This window comes from Streptopelia decaocto (genome assembly GCF_964273445.1).
Source record: "Streptopelia decaocto genome assembly, chromosome: 1".
Taxonomy (NCBI): Eukaryota; Metazoa; Chordata; class Aves; order Columbiformes; family Columbidae; genus Streptopelia; species Streptopelia decaocto.
Genome location: NC_138663.1, coordinates 188,181,757 through 188,205,884, shown reverse-complemented (window position 1 = coordinate 188,205,884; position 24,128 = coordinate 188,181,757). Strand labels below are relative to the sequence as shown.

At 37.1% G+C, this 24,128-nt stretch overlaps 1 protein-coding gene across 4 annotated transcripts in view; it reads left to right on the top strand.

Moving 5' to 3' along the window:
• Positions 1-24,128, top strand: part of PDS5B (PDS5 cohesin associated factor B) — a 104,542-nt gene that overhangs the window by 3,314 nt on the left and 77,100 nt on the right. For all 4 annotated transcript variants that reach the window (XM_082047196.1, XM_082047197.1, XM_082047194.1 and 1 more), the window contains exons 2-3: positions 18,976-19,101; positions 23,044-23,247. In XM_082047196.1, coding sequence (XP_081903322.1) covers positions 18,994-19,101; positions 23,044-23,247 — 312 coding nt within the window. In that variant the 5' untranslated portion in view covers positions 18,976-18,993. The remainder of the gene's footprint in view (positions 1-18,975; positions 19,102-23,043; positions 23,248-24,128) is intronic.

Here is a 24,128-nt window from a genome sequence, read left to right as displayed (position 1 = left end):
CTACTAATGTGAATAATTACTGTAACACATCTGACTTGAAATAATTCCATGAAATACAACTAATATTTTAACTTAGTTCTTAAGACTTAAAATGTTAACGCCTCCACTCTGTGAAGTCTCTGTATAGACTGCTTTTCAGTCTCTTCTAAAGTGTGAGGAAGTCCTTGAAATAGGTTCTGAGGATTAAGACCTCTATTACTTTGTCCGTATCTGTGCAATTCACCATTTCACATCCCATCTAAAGCCCTGGAAAAACATTCTACATCATTCTGCTTCTTTCTTCAGATCTGTAATTTCGGCTCATGACAACTTAGGTATTAATATGCTTCAAGAAATAATAAGAAAAAAAGCATGCCATACCTCATTTGGAACAGATGGGCATGTTTGTACTAATCATCTTGTGTCTCTCACCATTTATATGGTAGTACCGTAACCAGGGATCAGGACCCCATCTGGGGTTTTCTAATTTAGACCTGGTTCTTTAAAGATTTATTCCACACAATACTAACTGTGTGTACTTTTTCTCTGACTTAATTAGAAACCCTGGTGGATGCTTCTGCTGCTGAAATGAGATGCTTCACTTGCACACTTTTTAATGGACAAAAAAGACATGAAGTTAGCAGTCAAAAATCTTATTGTCTTAATTGCTTCCATTATATAGTCACATAAACTACATTTTGTAGCTCTTTTAAAGATGCCTAGATTCAGCTAAAACATAATTGTTAATCACTTAGAAGGTAACTACTGAGTGAGCCTTTCCACTTTTTGTGCAAATATACCCATTAGTTGTCCACAGCTTCTATCAGAGCAGCCTCTGGTTCTCTCTGAGACATCCACCATGTATCCACATTGTAACTCAATTCAACATCAAGAATCAGAATTCTGAAATTCTTGGGAGGAAAGAAAAGACTTTATTAAAAAACAAACAAAAAAGGAAAATTAAGTTTCCCATGCTGAGTGCAAACATACAGTCATGAGGAAATCTCAGAAAAATCTATGTCAAAGCTTTCCATATGTAATCCTTGAGCCCCCTCAGGTTTGACTGTTCAACTTCTGTTGGTACTGCTTTGATACTTGGATGTAGAGGTTCAATGAAGACAATCAGATTACTGGGAAATCTTTGGTACTACACTTGTTAGGTTTCTGTTCTTACAAGAAAAAAGAATTGAGATGAGTTGTCAGTTACAAAAAGTGAGCAGAAGATACTTTATGGAAACTTTTTATTACCTTTAGGGATTTTTTTTCTGCATCTACCTACTTAAAAGTTGAAAGAGTTTTCTTGGCGAAAATGTATGGAGGTGGTTTATGGTTAAGTGTGGTATTGTTTCTGGTAAATACTTTGTTGTTTGACAGTTTAGTATGAAGCACTGTGTGTAGTTCATTCCTGTACAAATATACCAAGTGTATGGAAAAGGCTGTAGCTTTTGGTGCCATGAGTTGTAAAAGCTTTTGTACAGGCTGAGCATGAGCCAGCAGTGTGCCCAGGTGGCCAAAAAGGCCAACAGCATCCTGGCTTGGGTCAGCAATAGTGTGGCCAGCAGGACTAACAAAGTGATTTGCCACTGTACTTGACACTGGTGAGGCTGCACCTTGAATCCTGTGTTCAGTTTTGGGCCCCTCATCATAAGAAGGATATTAAAACACTAGAGAGAGTGCAGCTCATGAAGCTGGTGAGGGGTCTGGAGCACAAGTCTGATGAGGAGCAGCTGAGGGAACTGGGGCTGTTTAGCTTGGAGAAAAGGAGGCTGAGGGGAGATCCAATAGCTATCTGCAGCTACCTTAAAGGGAGATGTAGTATGGAGGGTGTTGGTCTCTACTCCCAAGCAACAAGTGATAGGACAAGAGGAAATGGCTCCAAGTTGCGCCAGGGGAGGTTTAGATTGGATATTAGAAAAAATTTCTTCCTGGAAAGGGTTGTCAGGCATTGGAACAGGCTGCCCAGGGAAGTGGTGGAGTCACCGTCCCTGGAGGTGTTTAAAAGGCATTTAGATGAGGTTGTTAGGGACATGCTAGAGTTAGGTTATGGTTGGACTCGATGATCCTGAGGGTCTCTTCCAACTGAAATGATTCTATGGACACTCTGTGTGCCACCCAGAGCTTGTCAAGGAACTCAGAGAGACAAATCATGGACACCAAATTCATGTTATGTGATAAAGTTTACATTGGGTTTTCTTCCTCTGAGAGTATGAACTAGTTAAAATAAGGCTATAATATTTTGCTTTCCAGGTTTTTGGAAATGAAAGAATGAATAAGCTTGATGATAAACTCTTCAGAAGATTTGTGAGGGAGCTTTTCAGATAGCAAGTAGGAGATGCATTTCCCTTCCATTTGCCCAGCTTACTTTATGCAGGCTGTAGTTCTTGGAAGCATTCCTTTAGTTGAGGGAACTAAGAACAGAGATTTCATACATGCACAGTTTTCAGAAAGAAATATTCTGTGCTCATTTTTAATGACTTGTATATCTGTGCTTTGAGAACTTGAAACATTCTGGAAGTCTTCCCTAAGTTACAAATGTTGCCTGTAGTAAGCTCTCCATCAGGGTGTTCATGCAGTGTTATATGTGAGCACATTAAGAAATAAAAACTTCCTTGAAGTGGATCATTGTCCCCTAAATCTTCTATCTTACGTACAAAAATGCCTTAAAACAATATCCAAATTACAATTACTTTTTAAAAATAGTAAACCATTTAAATTCATTTCTGTCCTCGTATGTACCTGTTATGGTAGTCTTCAGTTATGATTTACATAGGATTTTTTTGAACATGCTGTATTTAGGAGTTAGAGCTGCGTATCAAAGTTGGCTGTCATATTTTCCAAAAGCTGGAAAATGTGAAATTAATTGACAGGGGACTGTGGGAAGGCAAAGCATATCTGCTGATTTGGGTGACTGAATGTCGCTTTGGAATACTGGGATTCTTTCTTTCTGTCAGTTTCTTGTGATCTCAGATAAGTCTCTTTAAACCAAACTTCCCACAAGTGCTTGTTAGTCTAGTGTTGATTTCCTGGGAGACAGGCTCTAGATCCTGCCCGCTTCTGCATGGCTCAACAGAAGCTTTAGTTTCATACACAGGGCTGGATACCAGGACATACTTCAGAAGTTGTGCCGTAAATTTCTCTAACTGTGCAGACAAAATTGGTGGGAAGTTCTTAAATTTCAGCCTGTAACTCAGATTAGTCATATATAAAATGGGAATAATACCCTTTTAATGAATAATTTTGTAGAAGTGTTGTGAAAACAAGGGAACTTTTATTGCATGCTAATATATGACAGTGGGTGAGTCCTGTACTGAAGTCTAGTAGGAAATTAAGTCTCCTCAGAGCATGGGTGTAATAATGGGACACACATTAAATTACAAGGAGAAGAGTCAAGTAGCTTCTTTGCTTTGAATGAGAAAGAAGTCCGGTGGTGGAAAAAAGTAATGAGGGATCAGGTAAATCAGGTCCTCTATGTGTATCCTTTTTGATATTGTACAAGAAATCTTAATTCTGATGTTTCTTAACTCTTAATAACTCATTTTGCAAATATTTTCTTCTACTGTTTCTTTTTAAACAAACTTAGTAAACAAATTCACTGTGTGGATGTGTTTTGTCAAGTTATTAGGTTGTTACTTTTAGCTATATGTAGCTACTACTAATTAAATTAATGGAACATTAGTAGTAGCAATAAGTTTTTTTTTCTTTGAACTAGCATTAAGTGGGATGAGGCACAAGAGCTTTTCAGTGGATTCTTACAAATTGGTAGCAGAGCAGAGTCACAAATGATGTTTGCATGTTGTACTGCTGGAGTTCTGCTGGATGTGTATTCCCCTCCACCCCCCGCAGCTGATCCTTCTGCTCTGGTCCTGCTCTCCAGTGACTCCACAGTCTAGTTTGTACCTCTTCAAGCATCTGATTGTGCAAGTAAACCCCATTTCCTTTCTCACCTTCTTCAACACTTCTTAGACTTCCAGCCTTGAGGTTCCTAAGATGTGATGTATGGAGTTTGTGTGTTGTGGTGTTGCGTTTTGTTTTGTATTGGTTTTTTGGGGGGGTGGGGGGTGGAGTGTTGTCCTCCTTTTATTAACTTTGGTTCTTGGTTGCATGCCTTTCCCATAGCCCCTCAACTTTCTACTCTCTTTGTCTGATACAGCTTGTTGGCCCCTGCAGTGGAGTTGGTAGAAGTAAACGTGTCCATACCTCAGCTGTTTCCATGCTAAGCTGAGCTTTTTGTCTTAAAGACTTAATTAAGACAGACTGCTCTAGAGCTGAGAATGTGTCTTGAGGTGTGGACAGTAGCAACTTTTTCTGCTGTAACATCTGTCTGTAAGCAGACAGGTGGATTATTGATTTTTCTGTCAACAGAATTTACCAGAAATGTTTGTTAATCTCCAGGTTTGGTTATGTTAACCTTCTAACTTAAGGGGAATCGGGACAGAGCAATCTATAATGTGCACACAAACAGTTCTTGTACCTGAAGTAATAAGTGGAAACTCTGAACGGTTGTATCTTGATTGCATGCAGTCATAGTGGAAGCAGCTATATCTATTTATTAATACTTTGAAGCTTGCTCCTTTCAGTTGCAAACCCCATCCTTTTAACAAAGAATAAAGATTAGTTTCTATTGAGTTTTTTGTCCAGTCTGAACTTTTCCTGATGTAGCTTCATTCCATCTCCTTTTGTCCTAATGGGAGTGGCGAGCTGCAACTGAAGGATAACTAAATATTAAGCCTTAATTTCAAAAGGGAAAACAAAACATGGAGTTCAAAAATACATGATCAAGAAGGCTGGCGTAGGTGTAATAGTACATACAGTCCTGTTTGTACCTAAGCCAGGATTAAAATGTATCAATGTATGTAAATTTCTGAAAGGAGGATGAAAAGAGAGAAAGTCAGGCTCTCTTCAGCAATGCCCAGTGAGAGGACCAGCAGTAATGGGCACAACCTGAAACACAGGAGGTTCCCTCTGAACATCAGGATACACCTCTTCACTGTGAGGGTGACCAAGCACTGGCACAGGTTGTCCTGGGAGGTTGTGGAGTCTCCACCGTTGGAGATGCTCAAAAGCCATCTGGATGTCCTCGGCAGCTGGCTTTAGGAGACACTTCTTGAGCAGGGGGGTTAAACCAGATGACCTCCAGAGGTTCCTTCCAACCTCAGCCATTTGGTGAAAACACCACCTCAGAGGGCTAAAAATGAGGGATGAATAACTCTACTAAAAGAAGTTACAGGACCAAATGGATTATCAGCAAAGAAAGCTTGCCTGTTGGTCGAATGTAGAAATGTCAAAGGTAAGTTAGATTTTGCAGATTGAAGCATCACAAGAATCTTCAGCTTCAACTTTTTTTTTTAATTTAAGTGATGTTACTGATACATTCATGTATAATAGCAGATGACTGTGTTCTTAAAAACCTCCTGCTATTGCACGTGGTTCACCTGGTTGCAGTAAATCATAAAATTTGTGCTTTGTAATCACAATTCTGGGTTCTTCCTCTGTCTTCAGGGACACAATTATTTTTTCAGTCTATGGTTTTCTGTCACTTAGAGTTTTGCAAAAAGCAAATAAAAATGTTCTACTTAGCTGGAAAAAACCTAAACTGATACAAGCCATCTGAGTAGACAACTTCTGTTTGTAAACACCCACCTGAATATGATTTTAATACTAAGATTTCTGTATGCAGCCCTAATATAAATATTTGTATATAATTCATGTTGATGAGGAGTGTATGCACTGTTATTTAGCACAACATCTGACTTTGCAGTGCAATAGCCATGCTTTCTTTTAGGTCCTGCAATTCAATCTATCCCACCACCAATCTTTAGTAATTCTGTACTGAATCATTTGCGATAGGGTATGAGGTATTTAATATTGTAATTTTTTAACATTTTATACAAAGTTAGGAATGGGAGTCTCATTTATGTATATGAATTCTGACTTGTTAGTAAAGTAAATATATAGATGTTATCCAACTAAGAAATTTTATCAAATGTTTTGCTTCTGTGGTAGCATGCTGGTATTCTTAATGTTTGGAGTCTTTTGTTTGGTTTTAACCCTTACAAAAAACTCCAAACCAAACACCCAAGTTTCATGGTAGGGCTCAATAAGGCTTTTTTTGCCAAATAGATGGTTCATGAAAATAATACGAAGTGTTGTTTCCTCCCAAGGGGCAATAGAGTGATTAAACTTGATTTCTAACTAATGTCTGTCTGTTGTAGTTGTCTCCTGCTTTCTTTCACATTTCCCTTATTTTCCCCATGGCTTCAATGTCACTCTTGCATGTTTTCATTTTCCCTTGTGTATAAATACTAAAGATGTTTGCCTTCTTAAACTTTTAATGCAAGATATCAGAGGTTTTTATTAGTGTTTTTTATTTGTTGTGCTGTTTTGAAAATAGAATTAATGTAAAGGAAAATAATAATTCCTGCCTCCTTCCCCCCATTCCTTTCCAGCTGTTGGAGGAGAAAGCAAATAATTCTTGCTATACTGAATCTTAAAGGAACTTCCCTGCCAAAAGAGGCCTGTGTAAAAATTGACTGTAGACTAGTGATATTGTGAAATTTTGATACTTAGGCTGGTTGTCAGTTCTTCTCTTATTTTAGAGTATCAGTCTAAGAACTTTCTGTCAGTGTTTCTGGTGATTCTAGTAAAATAAATATTTTGTGGGGTGAAAGGCCTGCTTTTTCAAATAACTGTTCATGTAGCCCATAACAGCAAGATACTAAACTCCTTTGTAAACTGATCAAGGTCTGCTCTGTTCTATTTGGATATTTTTCTTCAGTTATCAATCATAAAGTTGTTCCAAAACTTTAAATTAAAAACTAGAGTGTTCCTATAATTATCCATTTTTCTTCATTGTCTGAGCTATTTATTGTTGAGCTTTTGTCTTATGGTGGTTTGTTTTCTTTGGGTAGGATCTCCCAGTATTTCTGGTGTTTTTAGTGATTTCTATCTCTTTTCTACTTATCGTTCTCTCTCTTCTTGTCCCCTCTGTAGATATGCTCTTGTGATCTAGTAGAATTTATGGGCACTTTTTTCCAATTTAACTTATCTTGATGATACATAATACATGATTTTCGATCCAAGGAAAGTGCAAATTGTTTTATTACAGACTGATCAAACATAAACTGTCCCAGGGTAATATGATAACCTTAGAATTTATATCTGTATTTAAAATTCTTACTCTAGCATGCAGATTTCTTTCTAAACTCTTAAAATGTTATTGATATCAAACTAGTGCAGCTGTAGTGGTAGTATTACTTTTCTGCTCTGCATTGTTAGTGACAGTGCTGCTTTTGTTTTCTTGTACTTAGTTTTAAAAGTTAATTTAATTTTTTAAAACTGAAGAGTACTACACCTAAATTTTTATTTAAAAAGCTTTGCACGCCTCACTGGTTCATGAATTCTCAGGTGGTGTCTGCAGTTGCTTTGATTTAAAAATGTGAAGTTCTGAAGTGTAGACATAGTAACTTCTGACTGAATATACCTGCTACCAATTGCCAGAGGAATGAAGTTTTACCTATTTATTTGAAAATGGGTATTCAGCTGACTCTTTAGAGTATTTCAATATCTTCTTGATTGCTGTTACTAGGCAGTAGTACTGTTTTCCCCCCTTTATTTTAGCTACTGAAGAGCATTTTTTTTTCCAGTTTGTTTACAATGGCCATCTCAATTTGGCTCCAGTTCTGTCTTTATTTCTGTATTTTCCAGTCTTCGTGGTGCAACTCTCCTGTCTTGAGGGCTCTGGTTACTACTTACAACTTTTACTGAGTGGCTGTTTGAATTCTTAGTAGTATGAAAACTTTCCATGCACCCCAAGTAAGGGGACAAACAGCTTAAAACTCAGTTTTATTCCTTTGACATGGATATTGCCTGTGACCACTGTGTTGGAATTGTATACGTCTCCAAATCACTTCTGCTTTTAATTTGTTCCTTTCAAAACAGAGACTTTATTTGTGCACTGCTTGTGTCAGTTTAATATAAACATTCATTTTCTCTGAATGTTGGCAAAATCATATCCTGTGGGATCACATACTTATGTGGTGGTGTTTGTGAACCTTAAGCTTTGTTATGTGTGTATAACCTGGGGAATAACCTATATCTTGGCTAAGTGTGACAGAGAGGGTACTTTCGGTCATCTAAGTGCATGTGGCTTTCTTGACAAAAGTTTTTTTACTCCACGTTTCCCACTGAGGGCAGTATTCACAAATGCAGTAAGGGGTAATGAGGAGGCTCATATTGGCACATTTCACTGCTTCTCCTCAGTATTGTATAGCTCAAACATAGAGACAGCATGTTGTAAACATTTCTTACCTTTCTAAAAACAACCTGCAAGGGTGATGCTGGTGTGCATGATAGTTTCATGTTATGGAATGGAAGCAGAATTATCCTGCAACTGATCCATGTGCTGTTGGTTCACTATCTGTAAAATGCTGAAAGGTGTCCAGAACATTTATGCTTATGGTCTCTACTGATACGGATAGTTCACAGGGTTATACCTTCTGCTTTTCTGGCGGTATGAACAGAATTGCAAGTATGTCCATTGCAAATGTATTTTGAGCACCAGTAGGTCAGATTTCTCACCAGCTAAGGTATTCACTAGGGAAGCCAGGTGAATATGTCAAAACGAGGTCATGTTTGAAATGAGTCTTCATTCACCAAAGGTGGACTTAATAGGCTTTTGTGAGCTTTGCAGTCTTGCATTATTCTCCCTGAGTGTCATTTGTAATAATTAAATTAGCATGCTTTAGTCGCAAATCTCAGCAGTATTATTTCAAAGAAGTGTGCCTTCACTCAAAATATATTTCAGTTCAGTACTGATTAGCTGGAGTCTTCTGTATGAGCAACTGAGTTCACATTTTTTTGTTTTATTGTCGTCATAACATCAGCAAGTGGGAGAAGTCTGATTTCTTGAGTTAGGTCAATATATGCACCTTCATTTTAGTCTTGCTTAGACCGTGCCCTTATTGTAGCCTCCGGGTATTTTTTTGACGTGCTTTATTTCCTAAACTCTATTCAAATCATCCTGAAGTATAGATGGGGACATAATCAATTAAGACTATTTTTGTAGGCTTTATTATTAAAATTGACAGTCTGTACAGAATATGTATATCATGTAGTTTTTCAGAAACTTTGGGCAAGTTCTCTTGGGGGCAAAGTATATGCTATAATACTCTTATGCTAAAGAATACTCTTTTCCTAAGTTGGTATTTATATTCTAGAGGACAGGGAAAGTAGCATATTTTTAGACAGCTCTGTCAGATTTGTGATACCTTGAGTTTAGTTTACTTCATATTGAATTTATTCTTGGATATGATTGAGCCATTAACACTGGACTGGAGATTCTTTACACAGCATATATTGTGTAAGTATTTGACGTTTTTCAAAGCTGAAGTGACTGCATATTTTTGTAATGGAGACTATAAAGAAAACTTAAGAAGTGTTAGCAGCCTCTCTAATGTAGCTAAAGTTCATAGTGTTTGATAGTGACCTTTAATATGTGAGAAGGTTTCATCCTTTGAAGGTTAAGGTGAAAAGGTCATTGTCAAAAACTTAATAGCTTTTTCTCAGACTTAATGAAACTTATCTCTGTTCTCTCTGCCTTTCTCCCTGCTTCTCCTTCCAATTGGAAAAATGTTATCTTTTCACAATATCCTCTGCATCCAAGCTGTACATCCAAAACTGCATTTCTGATTTTATGAGTATAATGACATCCTGCCTATTTGCAGCTCCTTATATGCATTATTTTTCCATCTGTTTAAGGAACTGTATTTTTGTAGAGCAAAATAAATTTCCTGCTATGGGGGCTGGAAATGGTTAGTAAGTGTATTAGATCAAAACTGTCATGCTCCTGTCCAACCAAATTTGTTCAAGCCAATTTGAATGACTTATTGTACTTTTTTTGCAATATTACCATTTTTGTTACTTCACATACTTTGCATTCAATGTTAAACACTCTGGGGGACTGGTCATAGTCTGCTTGTTATGCACTTGCCTTTTTAAAGATTTTATATAATGTGCTTTGTAATATGACCACCTAACAAGTAGTGAGGTGGAATGTTTCCCTAATATTTGGCTAGCTGACAAATATATTACAGATGCCTATTTTACCGACATTGTATTTTGTCCACCTATACTCTTTTCATCTTTATGAAACAAGTAATTACGCTTTTTAAATCTTGACCAGTATTTCTTTGGTCAGCTATGTTATTGCCTTTCTCTTTCAGAATCTTTTGCTGTAGTCTTCCAGTTTTTATCTCCTTGTCACTTCTTTTCCTGAAGCCATGCACAGAAATAAGAAATTATAATCATAATGTCTACAGTTGATTTACTTAGTCTTGGGTAGGAGTATGAAAGCTGAGATCCAACAACAACAGGGCACTTTTGTTTTTCCTTAGGTTCTTGATTGGTTTAGTGGTGAATTCTCTTAAGGAGGTGGGTTTTTTTGTTTTTTTTTTTTTTTTTTTTTACCTGGGTTTATTTCAAGGAAAATGCTATTTCATAAATGGCAAAAATAATGCAATTTTATTATTGTCATTTTTGCTTTTAATCACATCTGAAAAAATGCTGATATTTACAAGCTGGGTCACTTATCACTTGTAGAAGCCGCAAGTGTCTGCAACACCACTGGAGAGAGCTGTGTGCAGAGAGAAGTTAGTACTGAATACTGTCTACTTGCGTAATCTTTGGAAGGCTTTCTCTAATGAAGTTTGAAAAGAATCTTAGCAGCAGAATTAGGGGCTTGCCTGGGATCGTTTAATAACTACTTGCAAGGGGCAGTACTATATTCCATGTAAGTTGGTTGCAGGTGTTTTAGCGTGCATACCTGACTTTGGTATCATGGCTTGTCTTAACGTTTTGTTATTTATTCTTCTGTGTTAATTCTTTTCCTGAATCCTCCAAATCCTCTGTACCTTATGAAAACATCTCCTCTTGCACAGTTATTACCTGCACATCTTCTATTTTTCCACAAAGTGTTTACTTAATATGTTAATGAAGAAACCTAATGGACTTTGCCATATTTCCTAATGGAAGGTTGAAAAAGTTTCCTAATTTAAACAGGCGTTATTACTTATGTATTGAATCAAAGGATTGCCATTAATGAGGATTCTGTAGTGAAACCAAATACTTTTAATTTAGTTTGCCAGACAGTGTGTTACTTTTGCCTTACAATGTGGTTCTAAATTCCAGAAGACCTTGAATTAGTGATTTCTGTAAATGCTTTCTGTATCAGTCCTTACTATAATATAGTACTGCCTTACAGAAATAGGAAGCTAATTTGATACTATGAGTAATACTAGTATCTTGGTTTAATGATGATGAAGTAAACAGTGTAGCATAACATTTCTCAATGAGAATGGAAAGTATTCCTCTAGACTTTATATCTTAATCGGTATGAAATAAGCACATTTGGTCCAAAACTCTAAAGTTTTCTATTTTACTCAACAGCAGAAAGTTAACTGCCAAGTTTCAGCTTGGAATGGCTTTTTATAGCCCAGTTATAACTCCTCAGTCGTAGATGTATTATGGAAATTGATGTAATTTAGTAGCACCTACGTCACTAAGTCACTTCTCACCTTGATCAATTGTTGTCAATCATCCATACACAGCAGGAATTTACCAGGATGTAAAAGTTTTCTGTAAGTGCCTTAAACGATTAAATTATTTGTGTTTTCTTGATAATCCTGCTGAAGTAGAAAAATGCTCACCTATTCAACTTCCGTAAGTTGCTGATTATTCTCTTCAGAATACCTTGTTGTATCTTCTGTGGAAATTACATCTTGATCAATTACTTCATACATGCTGTATTGTTGACTCAGTGTCAGTGCTCTCAAAGTATTTGTAATGGTTTATATTTAATCATACAAGAATTTTACCTACTGAGGATGCAAAAATAAATCTGGATATAAATTAAAAAAAAAAAAAAAGAGGCAAGCAGCATGTTGACAGAGGAACAGAGCTTTGGAATGAACTCTGTATTGTGATTTACAAGATTTAAAAGATTTTACTTCCTCACAATACTCCCTGAGACGATTTAGGGAAAATGTTCTTGGGTCTTCTAAACTGTCTTTGTATTCCTGGTGAAATGACAATGAGAGGCCACTGGTCATACTGCTTGATTGTGGAGAACAGGTTGACGAATATTGGCAAATCCTTTTTCTTGGCTACACTTTCTTGTTGTTGGAGTGATACTCACTGTGTAAACACACACATATCTAAATCTCTACATGTTGCAACTTTCTTCCATGCCAGCAATTTATTAAATTCACTTAGGCTTCTAATCATTCTCAGAATGTGAAGAAAGTGTTATTCCCAGCAGGTCATTGTAAAATGCCTTGCAAACGTAGATTTAAAAGTACAAGTATTTGTATAGGTAAAATTTATGTAAGTTTTTTTAAAGTTACATATAAATAACTTAAAAATGCTGATCTCAAGATGTAAGTGTGTGTACTTCAGTGAAAGTTCTGAAAAATAAGAATGATGACGTTTGTAAAGCTCATCAGTTTTTCTGGTGAACTATGTCCTCATGTTTGAATTCTGGATTTTTAAAGAGGAGGCAATAGTAAGGCAGGAGACAAACTTGCAAGGAATATAGGAATTGATTTGCTAAAGCTTGCTTCATCTCGTGGAAAAGATTTTTACAAAAATATATGAAAGACCAAGATTTAAACACATATATGGACCTCTGGAAAGTACCATTGACACGTGACTTTATGTATGTTAAAGCATAGTTTATTTAATGATTAGCACAGTTAATTAAATCACCATAGGCAATGTGAACTGTCATCCAAACAAAATGCAATTAAATGAAGTAAAGTTTAAGTCCCCAGTTTATATCATTGACTTAACATCCTGTAACATATGTAATGATATTTATTGACCTATTAAATATATTGCATAGGTACTTAATGTGCAAGATGTCGATCCATGTTTATTTGCATGTGTGTAATCTGTATTTTATACTATTGAGCAAGTAGGGTATGTGCAGTTAAATTATTCATAAAGAATTATGTCCCATATAGAAATAATCTGAATATTGAATGTTTTAATATTTAATATCATGGCCAGTAGACTTAGCTGGAACTGAGTAGATATTGAGTCCTGCTAATTATGTACAGAGCTAGTCATTTGTATTTTATTTGAGTTTGCACAAATTTTGGCAATGGTACTTGTTACTAATTAACTGTGTTTAGAGTAATGAATTGTTCCCCGTCTATGGTCTGGCTGTTAATCACAATTTTGCATCATGTGTATGGTCTTTCATTTAACTTTTGTCATAGGAAGTAGATGACTTTAATCCATCCTATTACAATAAATGCAACTTCCACTTTTGTTGTTTTTTTCGTACTTTAATTTTCCTGTTATCATTGTACAAAGACTATGTATTTTGTCTTTTTTATTTCTTTTTCTTTTCTTGTAGTAGTTTTGTCAACTCCTCCATATAATTTAGTTTCTAATTTGTCAAGCTTTTGTATACATGCCGTTTTTCCATATACTTCTACAGACTTGCTCTTAGTTCCTGATTTCAGGTCTTTCAAGTTATAGCTGCAGCGGTGCTTCAGATGTACTTCTCTGCTGAAAGAAGCAATGCTTAGACATCTTAAGTCCTAGTGTATCATTTCCGTCTGTACAAGGAGTGCAATTCATATTTTAAATCCTATATTAGTTTAGGTTTATTTTCTTTGTAGTTTTCAAAGACTTGACCTAGCTTTGACATAACCAAAACCTGACCGAATCATTATTTTTATTCCTGTGTATTAGGATTAACATTTGTTTGTTGTGTGTTTGAAGTTTTGTGTTATATTTATCTCCTTTTTTCTTCTCATATAACAGCAGAAACAGTGCACATCTTACTGATAAGTTAATAAGCTTACATTCTGGCTGGTGCAAAGCATCTCAGTGTTATATGTGTTTTCTTGCCTTAAAAAGGTATCCTAGTGAACATTTTCATTTTTCTCTGCCCTCTGTTTATATGGAATAATGTTGAATTTCTGAAAACATTGTGGAGAACTTCTAAAGTTTCAGTTGTTAAAAATTAAAAAAAAAAAAAATCTTTCAGCTGAGCCTTTTGTTGAATCTCAGAGAAACTTTCAAAGAATTGCTGGTTTTTAAAATGTTGGTTGTCTTCCAGTATATTCCAGAAGAAGACAGCACATCTTTAAAAACAAATTTAACAAGCTTTTTGAAATTCAGTCCTTGGATGTCTCATCACTGGCTTATGGATTTTCATACTCAAACATGTTCTAGATACAGCTGGCCCTGATACTGCTGTTCTAAGCCATCACTGTCTTCCCTTTTCATGACAGAAGTGAACTGAAACAGCTGGTGTAACTGTTATATGAAATCATGAAGATTTCCATTTGCCAAGAATCAGCTTAAAAACCCACCCTCTTCCTTCCCCACTCCCAGTCCTAGATCCTACTATCCTACTAAGTGTTCAACACATTCTTTTCATAGAGATGGGTGTGCACAGCTAGACTGGCAGTCCAGAAGAGAAGAAACTTCTATCAGTGCTATGTAATAAGCGTATTCATTTTTATCTAGGTAATGTTTGACGTGATAACTGTTGTACAAATGCCATTAATTTTATCTTGTTGAATGATAGGTTTTACTTTTTACTATTTCTTTTCATATTTTTTTCTTCAGTAAAGCTAACCATTAATTTTGAAGAACATTCAGGAGTGATCTGCAAATTTTTATTACATAGGAAATTTTAAAGGTTGTTTATTCTTTGTCCCTTATGGTCTAAGTAATAGGCTATTTCATTGAACCTTTTAAAAATTAATTTTTGGTCCTGTAAGATTAGATGTATCAGTTTTATAGAAAATGAATGAAATGTTTTCTATGTTTTCGGGAGGCACAGGTTATTACATACCTTATGCAACTGTAGACTTGGCAAGCATTATCTTTGCTATAGTTGCAAATTGAAGTTTAAATGAAACTTAAGTTTCTGACCTAGCACCTCTGTAAGTATGCTCTTACCAAAAATCCAACTCATCTAACCTATAATGGGTTTTCCAAATCTCAAGCTTTCAGGAGAAATGCAGGTTTGAACTGATGAAGGTTGCAGCACTTCAGAATCCATTACTACCCTGTGGTGGTCTAGATCCTGGATTTCTTATTTCAGGATCAATTTGATGGACTAGGCAAATCAGTCAAAGTGGTTTTTAATTTTAAAACTGCTGACTGCTCCTCCTGACTAAAAAGAACAGTTTGTTTTGATACGTTCCAGTTATAACAGCAATCTCTTATTCATAAGGGAGGAAAAAATCTTTCCAGTGATAGCTTTCTAAATGGTGTTGGATATTTGGTGTGCTAACCTTGGCTGGCTGCTAGCTGCCCACCCAGCCACTCTCTCACTCCCCCTCCCCAACAGAACAGGGGAAAAAATAAGATTAAGAAGATGATGGATCAGATAAATACAGTAACCAGTAACCATCATCCATCATGGGCAAAGCAGACTTGACTCGGCGAAGATTAATTTGTTGCCAATTAAAAATAGAGCAGGATGGTGAGAAACAAAGGCAACACTAAAGTCACCTTCTCCCCACCTCCCATCTTTCCAGGCTCAGCTTCACTGCTTCATTTCCCATTCTTTACCTTCGCCTTTCCCATCAAGCAGCATAGGGGAGATAAGGAAAAGAGGGAGTCTGGGCAGTTTGTAACACTTCCATCTCTCCCACTCCTTCCTCACGTTTTTTTTTCCTGCTTCAACATGGCTACTAACCAAGGGATGCAGTCCTTCACAAACTTCTACGATCTAAGTCCTTCCCATGGGCTGCAATTCTTCAAGAACTGCTTCAGCATGGGCCCTTCTCATGAGGTACAGTCCTTCAGCAGTGGACTAACCTAGTGTCGGTCACCTACAGGGTCAAAGGTCCTGCCAGGAGCCTTTTCCAGAGTGGGCTTCTCTCCACAGGCTGCAGTGTGGATATCTGCTCCAACACGATCCTCCCCAGGCTTCAGGGGGACAACCTGTGTCACCATCATCTTCTCTGTGGGCTGCAGGGGAATCTGCTCCAGTTCCTGGAGAACATTCTCCCCCTTCTTCTTCACTGACATTTGTATCTGCAGGGTTGTTTCTCTCACATTTTTCCTCACTTCTTTCATAGCTGCTCTGCAGCATTTTTCACCACTTCTTAAATATGTTATCACAGAGGTGTCTGATGGGCTTAGCTTTGTCCAGAGGTGAGTCTGTCTTTGGATCTGTCTGGAACTGACTCCATCTGCCATGGAGACCTTTCCTGGTGCCTTCCCACAGTGGCCATCCCTACAGCCATCCCTGCTACCAAAGCCTTGCCACGTAAACACAATAGAGATGTTCAGTTTCAGACCCAGACCTTGGATGCCCTTCAAGCTTAAAAGCTTGGTTACGTGTGGGTTGAGTGTATCAGCTGGACAATTCAGGTTGATCATAATATGTGTGGTTTAGTCTTTGGTTTATTTCATAGTGTGCTCCAAATGGGACTATATCACTGTGTTCTAACGAAGTTTCTGCTGCACTTGATCTGATCCAACAGCTGTCTGCCACTGGAAGGGGAGTTTTATTCCTCAGTTCCCTTAGTTCCTGTTCCTTCCCTTCAGTTGGCTTTGATGTTTGTCACATGCATTTCAAAACCAGTTAGGCTTATTTTTCTGAGTTGTCACATCTGATTGGTCTAGCAAAGCATCTGATGCTTTTCTACATTTTTGGATTGAGGGAAGCAAGACTCCTTTCTGCTGCGATGAGGTATTAAAATGAGTTTAGCTAGGCTATATATCATCATTCCATCCGAACAATAGAATGGAGGACCTTTGTCAAACAGGAAGAAGGGCAAACTTGTTTAAGTCTTCTATGTATTTTTGAGGAGTTGTAGACTTGCTGTCACGGCGGTACATTCAGAAATAGAATGGAGATAAAGGTGTTGTCTTATTTTTCTGGGAGTATTAGAAAAAGCTACTTCAATGAGTTTTGTTCTGTGCCAGCTTTCTCGTTATCTGTTTTTACTACAACTGCAGGTATGTTGCACTCAATTCAGGGGCCATGTAGATGTAGGTACAGGGAAGATGGCAGAAACTGACTTGGCTTTTGTGTAGTTATTGAACTGCATTGCATATCATGCCTGTTGAATTATGTCTGATTATGTTCATTTGCGGTGGTTTATCCCCAGATGTCAGCTAAGCACTACACAACCACTCCCTCACTCTGCCCTACAACAGAATGGAGGGAAGAGGATTGGAAGGGTAAAAGTGAGAAAACTCATGGATTGAGATAACAACAGTTTAATAATGGAAATAAAATAGTAGTTGTAATGAAAAGTAACAAAGAGAAATAAAACCCAAGAAAGACAAGTGATGCAAATGAAAACAATTGCTCACCACCAACTGACTGATGCCCAGCCAGTCCCTGAGCAGCAGCCCCCTGGCCAACCTGCCCTCTAACTTTATTGCTGAGCATGATGCCAAATGGTGTGGAATACCCTTTTAGTCAGTTGGGGTCAGCTGTCCCCGCTGTGTCCCCTCCCATCTTCATGTGCAACCCCAGCCCACTCACTAGTGGGGTGGGGTGAGGAGCAGAAAACGCCTTGACTCTGTAAGGCTGATCAGCAGTAGTTAAAACATCCCTGTGGTGTCTACACCATTTCCAGCAAAAATCCAAAACAAAACCCAATACTGGCTACAATGAAGAAAACTATCTCTACTTCAGCCAAAATCAGCACATCATTCTACTCATATTTTCCCGGTTTCCCAAAATAAAAATGTTGTGCTGTATGTATTCTTTACCAAAATTATTTAAATGTCAGCACTGAGTTTTTGTTTTTTAAAAGATTAGCAAAATTGAAGCAAAATCTGTAACTTAGGTTGTTACCATGAGATGTGGACTGAAGAATACAAAACATGTTGGGATACTTTTTGGGGGTGAGTGGATGAGTGTATTTCATGTTCTAGTTTTTCTTCGGTATAGCACGACCTTGGCCTAGGCCAGTCAGTCTCAGCTATGGCAGGTTACACCACACTGTTACGGAACATGCTTCTAGCCTCTCTCTCCTTGTGAATTCTGGTTGATTTTTATTTCTGATGTTATTGTCCTGAGAGGTTTGAAGTGTACATAGATCTTCCTTGTATAGGAGGTCAGTTGGAAGAAAATGCCTGACTTGGAATTTACAGTTCAGGAAAGTGGTTACTGTGGGGAAGTGTTTCAAACTTGTAAATAAATAAAAATATCAAGGCAATGGCTAAGACTTTTTTTTTTTTTTTTTGGTGTGCATGTTTTGTTGGTTGTTTTTTCGTTTGTTGTTTGTTCCATTTTTTTGCTTGTAACTGCCCCGGTACACTCTTTTTCTAGTATTCTACTTACCCCAACACGTGTTGTCTGTTTTTCACTATCTTTCATATTAATTGCTTTTATGTAAGTAAAGCTTTCAATTTGGCTTCCTTCTCTTACAGCAGTGGAACTTCGCATAGCTTAGGATGGATTAGGTGGCAGTCTGCATTTGCATCAGTTTAAAGTGACTGAGGCATTTTCATAGTTGGAACTTAGGCAGAAGATACTGTTGTTTATCTGCAGTCTTTGCTTAGAAACTTGGCTTTATGGCATTGAGGGAAGACTTCCATTTGGTCTGCTCTCTTATACTTCATTTTCTATCTGCTGTACCCAGAGAGTCTAAAAATGTAGGCTGGATAGGAGTCATTATTACCAAGTGGTAGTAACAGTTCATACAGTAAGATTCTTGGTTGCATCTTGTAGTGTGAAGATCAGATACGTTCAGGAATGAGGGGGTTTGGCCTTTCTGTTGCATACTTCTTCAACATTTTATTGTAGTATAGGACAAACTACCTGAATATCAAAATATTGCTGTCTGCCAATTGTCTGAAAACAATAAAAATATTTTGTACAGTTTTTGCTTTGTTTGTATGGGTTTTGTCTGCATATTTCCAGTTGAATTTTGTTTATAAAAGTGGGACAAGTAAGTTAAACATAAATTAACTAAACAACATTAACTTCTTCATTTCTTTCCACAGTTTTAAAATCGTGAAATCATGGCTCATTCAAAGACGAGAGCCAACGATGGAAAAATCACATATCCTCCAGGAGTCAAAGAAATCTCTGATAAAATATCTAAAGAAGAGATGGTGAGAAGGCTAAAGGTTAGTAAGCAAGTAACTGTTTGCAGTCATGTATACAGCATACAATGATCCTATTCCTACATTTTCCATCAGAAAGGATTATTTTTTCTTTCTTTTGTGCTTTATGTTTTCTATGCTCAGAGGAGGAACTTGTTGGCTATTGTGCCTTCTGTTCTACTACTTTCTTGGAGTGACTTGTCCAAAATGAGTTTAAAAATCACAAATAGAAATAAGCTATATTAATTTCAAATGCTACTTCAATTTTGTTTCAGATTCTCCAGTAAGTCAGTACTTTTTAGATAAGAAAATACTGGAAAACATAAAAAGAGAGATATAATTTTTGACATAATATGGATGTGTCAGAATACGTTTGTGCTCTTTTATTCTCATGATTTTAGGCTGTATAATGATGAAAGTCCTTGATTATACTACATATTTCTGTCTCCTGAATTTCTTGATCACTTTATTTGGCCTAGCTCTACAGGAAGGTTGGAGAGATTTTGGGATAATTATGTTACTACAGTTCTTTATCCATGTACTCACACGAAAGGCAGGCCTGTTAGCACAGTGCAGAAGGAATGCCTGCAGCTGGATTGGCCCTGTGAAACAGGAGGGAACAGATGTGGGAGAGGAACTTTTAAGTGTTCTGACAGCTGGAAGAGCTTTATTTGGAGTTTGTTTTCTTAAGAAGTAGTTTTAAATCCGTTGGAACTACTGGTAAATGAAAAAAAACTAATACAACCTCAAAACACACAGATTTCTTCTCCGCTTCACCCAGTAACCTGTCTGTGCTTTTGGAATTTGGGTGATAGACTTTAATCAATATAGTGCATTCCATGATGTTGGACAGAATAAGAAACTACAACTCCTAAGTGACTCCTAACAGAAGTTTTGTTAGCTCTTGTATATTTTTTCAGCTTGTGAAAATGTGCACAGTTCTCACTGATACTTTTTCTCCTATAGTTTTGTTTCATTTTTTTTGGCTTTGAGTGTCTATTCACTTCTGTTTTATCACCTTGATCTGTGTTGCAGGAGAACTGCGCTTTGCACTGTCCTGTGTTTCTTGTCATCTGTTCGCTCTGGCTGTGATTCATTAGCATGCTTGCAGGGAGAAAAAAAACACGTTTCTTTTGTGAAGTACTGGATGATCTAGGCTACACTACAAGTTTATAGACCTACAGTATGAAGAGTTTCAGGTGCTGAAGAATCGTAGTTGATAAAGAAGTTAACTATTAGCCTCTGCATTTCCCTGACTGACAAAGTCATATAAATATTAGGGAAGAAGCACTTTCCTGTGGATTTTAATTTACACAAGCAGATAGTGTGCTTTTTGTTAATGACAGTATATTTATATAAATACAAATTATTGGGAAATCTGTGAATAAAATGGAAAATAGGCACAGCGAATTTATATATTAGCATAACTTACCTCACAAATTGATGCATTGCTGATCTACACCATCTCCAAATTATAGTAGATTTGGAAAGGAGATACAAACTAAGTGATCAGAGTTATGAAATAATACTGGAGACAGAAAGGTGATAGATATTTGGAAATGATGAATACTGTGAGAAGAGCATTTTTTCCGCAGTTTTTCTTCCTACACAAGAACTAAGGCATTGTCTAATGAAAGAGCTTAATTTTAGAGCAGCAGTCTAATAATATCACAGAATCACAGAATGTTAGGGATTGGAAGGGACCTCAAAAGATCATCCAGTCCAATCCCCCTGCTGGAGCAGGAACACCTAGATGAGGTTACATAGGAAGGCGTCCAGGTGGGTTTTGAATGTTTCCAGAGTAGGAGACTCCACAACCTCCCTGGGCAGCCTGTTCCAGTGTTCTGTAACCCTCACTGAGAAGAAGTTTCTTCTCAAGCTTAAGTGGGACCTCTTGTGTTCCAGTTTGAATCCATTACCCCTTGTCCTATCATTGGTTGTCACTGAGAAGAGCCTGGCTCCATCCTCGTGACACTCACCCTTTATATATCTGTAAACATTAATAAGGTCACCCCTCAGTCTCCTCTTCTCCAACCTCAAGAGCCCCAGCTCCCTCAGCCTTTCCTCATATGGGAGATGCTCAACTCCCTTAATCATCTTTTCACTCCCTTAATATACTTTTCTATAAGTTCTAAAACTAAATTCGAAGGCTTATTACTGTAGAAAGACATAGGAGTCAGAAAAATTTAATGGGTTAAGAAATATGGGCCATATTTGGAAGATGAAGCTCCAGGAGTATTAATCATGGTGGTCTGGGTGTGATCTCAGGCTCAGGAATCCTCTAACCTATTGCTCTGCAGGAAGCTAGAAAGTTATATTAAAAGAACTAGCATGTTTTGTTTTGTTTGTGTGGGTTTTTTGTTTAGTTTTGTTTTGTTTTTGTTTTCCCTTAAACATTGTGATAGATTGTTCTGGAGACAAGATGACTGATTGTCCTGATCAGTATGGAAATTCATGTTGTCAGGGAAGAGAAACTGAAGGTTCCTTTCTAGACTAGACAATAAATACATTTGCTGCAAGAGCTCTTGTGATACCTGAATATTTATTCATTACTTTATTAATTATATAAATCTAACTACATTCCATAGAAGTGAAAACAATTCTGATGTTCAATTACTCTGACAGTGTGTAAGGGCACCAGTGCACTTCAAACAGTTAATCTTGTGTCTGACTGGAGAGGACTTTATTTTTCTCTCAGTGGAGGTTGTCTGTGTGTGTCTGTGTGTGTCTGTGTGTGTCTGTGTGTGTCTGTGTGTGTCTGTGTGTAATCTTCTGTGCCTTTTAGTAAATGATTGTAATATGCTTGAAAGCTTTATGGCTGCTGTGATCCTAATGATGCAGAAGTCCGTCCTTTTTTAAAGCAGGATTTGTTGCTACCTGAACAATTACAGTAAATTTTGGAAAACAAACAAAAAATCTACCACCACCAAAAAAACACAACTATTTTTAAAAATAAAACTGTAGCAAAGTAAAATAATTTGTAGTGGTTTGGGGTTGGTGGTGTTGTGAGTGTTTATTTGTTTGTTGTGAGGAACTTAATTGACATCCTTATAATTCTTAATCTTGAAAAATATCTTTTCCTGCACTGGTGAAATAGATGGGAGTTTGACTCTAATTTTCAGCCTTGTGTAATTAAGTATTTTTTTGCCATTTTGTTAATTTTAATGAGAGTCGAACTCTTTAATTTAACTGTGTGTCTGTGATTCAAGTAAGAAATTGGACAAAAACGTAATTACTTTGTTTTGTCAATGGGTTTTCTCCTTCAAACAAATTTTTGAAATATAAGAATTCTCACCAACTAGCAGTTACTATTTATGGCTTTTCTTGGTTTTGTTCTATTTAGGGTGTTAAGCTCTTGGTGTCCCAAGGTTTTTCTTCCATAACTTAAGTCTGCTCAGTCCTAGTAATGCTAATGGGTGTTTTAGTCCTGTTGGACAGCAGCTGCTGGGCTGCACTGGTTTTCCATCTGCTCTGCTGACAGTGTGTGCTCTGCTTCTGGGCAGCACACGAATAAACTTGTCCTCAGAGCCGTACTAGAGAAAAACTTGACATTGAAAGAGAACAGAGGGAAAGTAAATTGTAGCCCTAAAAACTTCAGGAAGAATTAAACAGTTTGCACAAAGTTGTGCTGTTTTCTAAAGTTTTCAGTGAATGGCTGTAAGAGTGAATGCTGTTGTATTTTTTGAGTTGGCCAACTTGATTATATGGTTTCTCAAAAAGATACATGAAGTACTACAGCCAGGCTTTCAGAAACTCTGCTGAGCCTGTTGTGTTGGGATAGCTGATAGAACACTTGACTAGCTCCTTCCTGTACCCTGAAAAATAGAACACTGGTGACTCAAATAATACTCAGTATTACTGCATTGCTAATAATGCTTCTGATCGAAGTTGCACAAAACCAGAAAAGGAACTTTCTGCTACGCAGAGTACTTCGTTTTATGTACTGTTGTCTCTTTCTCTTTTTAGATGGTTGTGAAAACTTTCATGGATATGGACCAGGACTCTGAAGAAGAAAAGGAGCTCTACCTGAATCTTGCTTTACATCTTGCTTCAGATTTTTTCCTCAAACATCCTGATAAGGATGTACGTTTGTTGGTAGCATGTTGTCTTGCTGATATTTTCAGAATTTATGCCCCTGAAGCTCCATACACATCACCAGATAAACTAAAGGTAAATTGAATTAATCTCTTTCCACACCAGGTCTTTAAACTGAACAATTGATATACTTCATTATAACCACCATCCTCCACCCCACTTTGATTTCTGGTTCAGCCTAAGCAGTCCAGGGTTTTCACTTGATTCTGGGATAAGGGTGTTCGGTCAGGTGACATGTTTGTCAGATAAGAGTGATATATAGTACATCTTTCAATACTTTGTAGAGGTTTGGATTTATATTAAAAATAAATACTTTATTGAACTGTCATTGAGATTTGCAGATAGTGATCTGTCACTCTAGTGATATGGATATGTCTGTAGCTTTTATCATAATCTCTTGCAAGATAGCCAATTCCTTCAACTGAGGCTCTAGCGAAACAAAGGAGAAGAATTTTTGTACAGAGGATAATTATTTCTGATTTGAATTAGAAAATTCTGCAATTACAAACATCACTGATCCCACTAGATGGGGATGGTTGATAGAAAAATGCCAGGTTTGAAAAGGCAGTACAGATCTGCCACATTTGTTTCAGAAAAAAGTAATTCTAGGTTGCTTTGAGTTGTTTTACTTTTTTGTTTTAAGTAGAAATCTAACTTTCTTTCCAACTGACAAAATCAGACTGCTTCTCCTACACAGTCTGAATCTAGAGTGATGAACTGAGTCTTACAGAAAATCTTGTGGGGGTAAATAACACTGAAAAATGTGTACTTTTTTTGTTTCCCTGATTGAAGAGTGCATGTGGGCTTCTTGTTTTTTTGTTTGTTTTGTCCACAGTAGGATAAAGATATGGTTGTGGTGGAAGGTACATTTGTTACAGTGGAAGGACTCGTTCAATTTCTGATTAAGCGGTTGCACTAGAAGTGTTTCATAAGTAGGGCAGACAGAACAGTTTCAG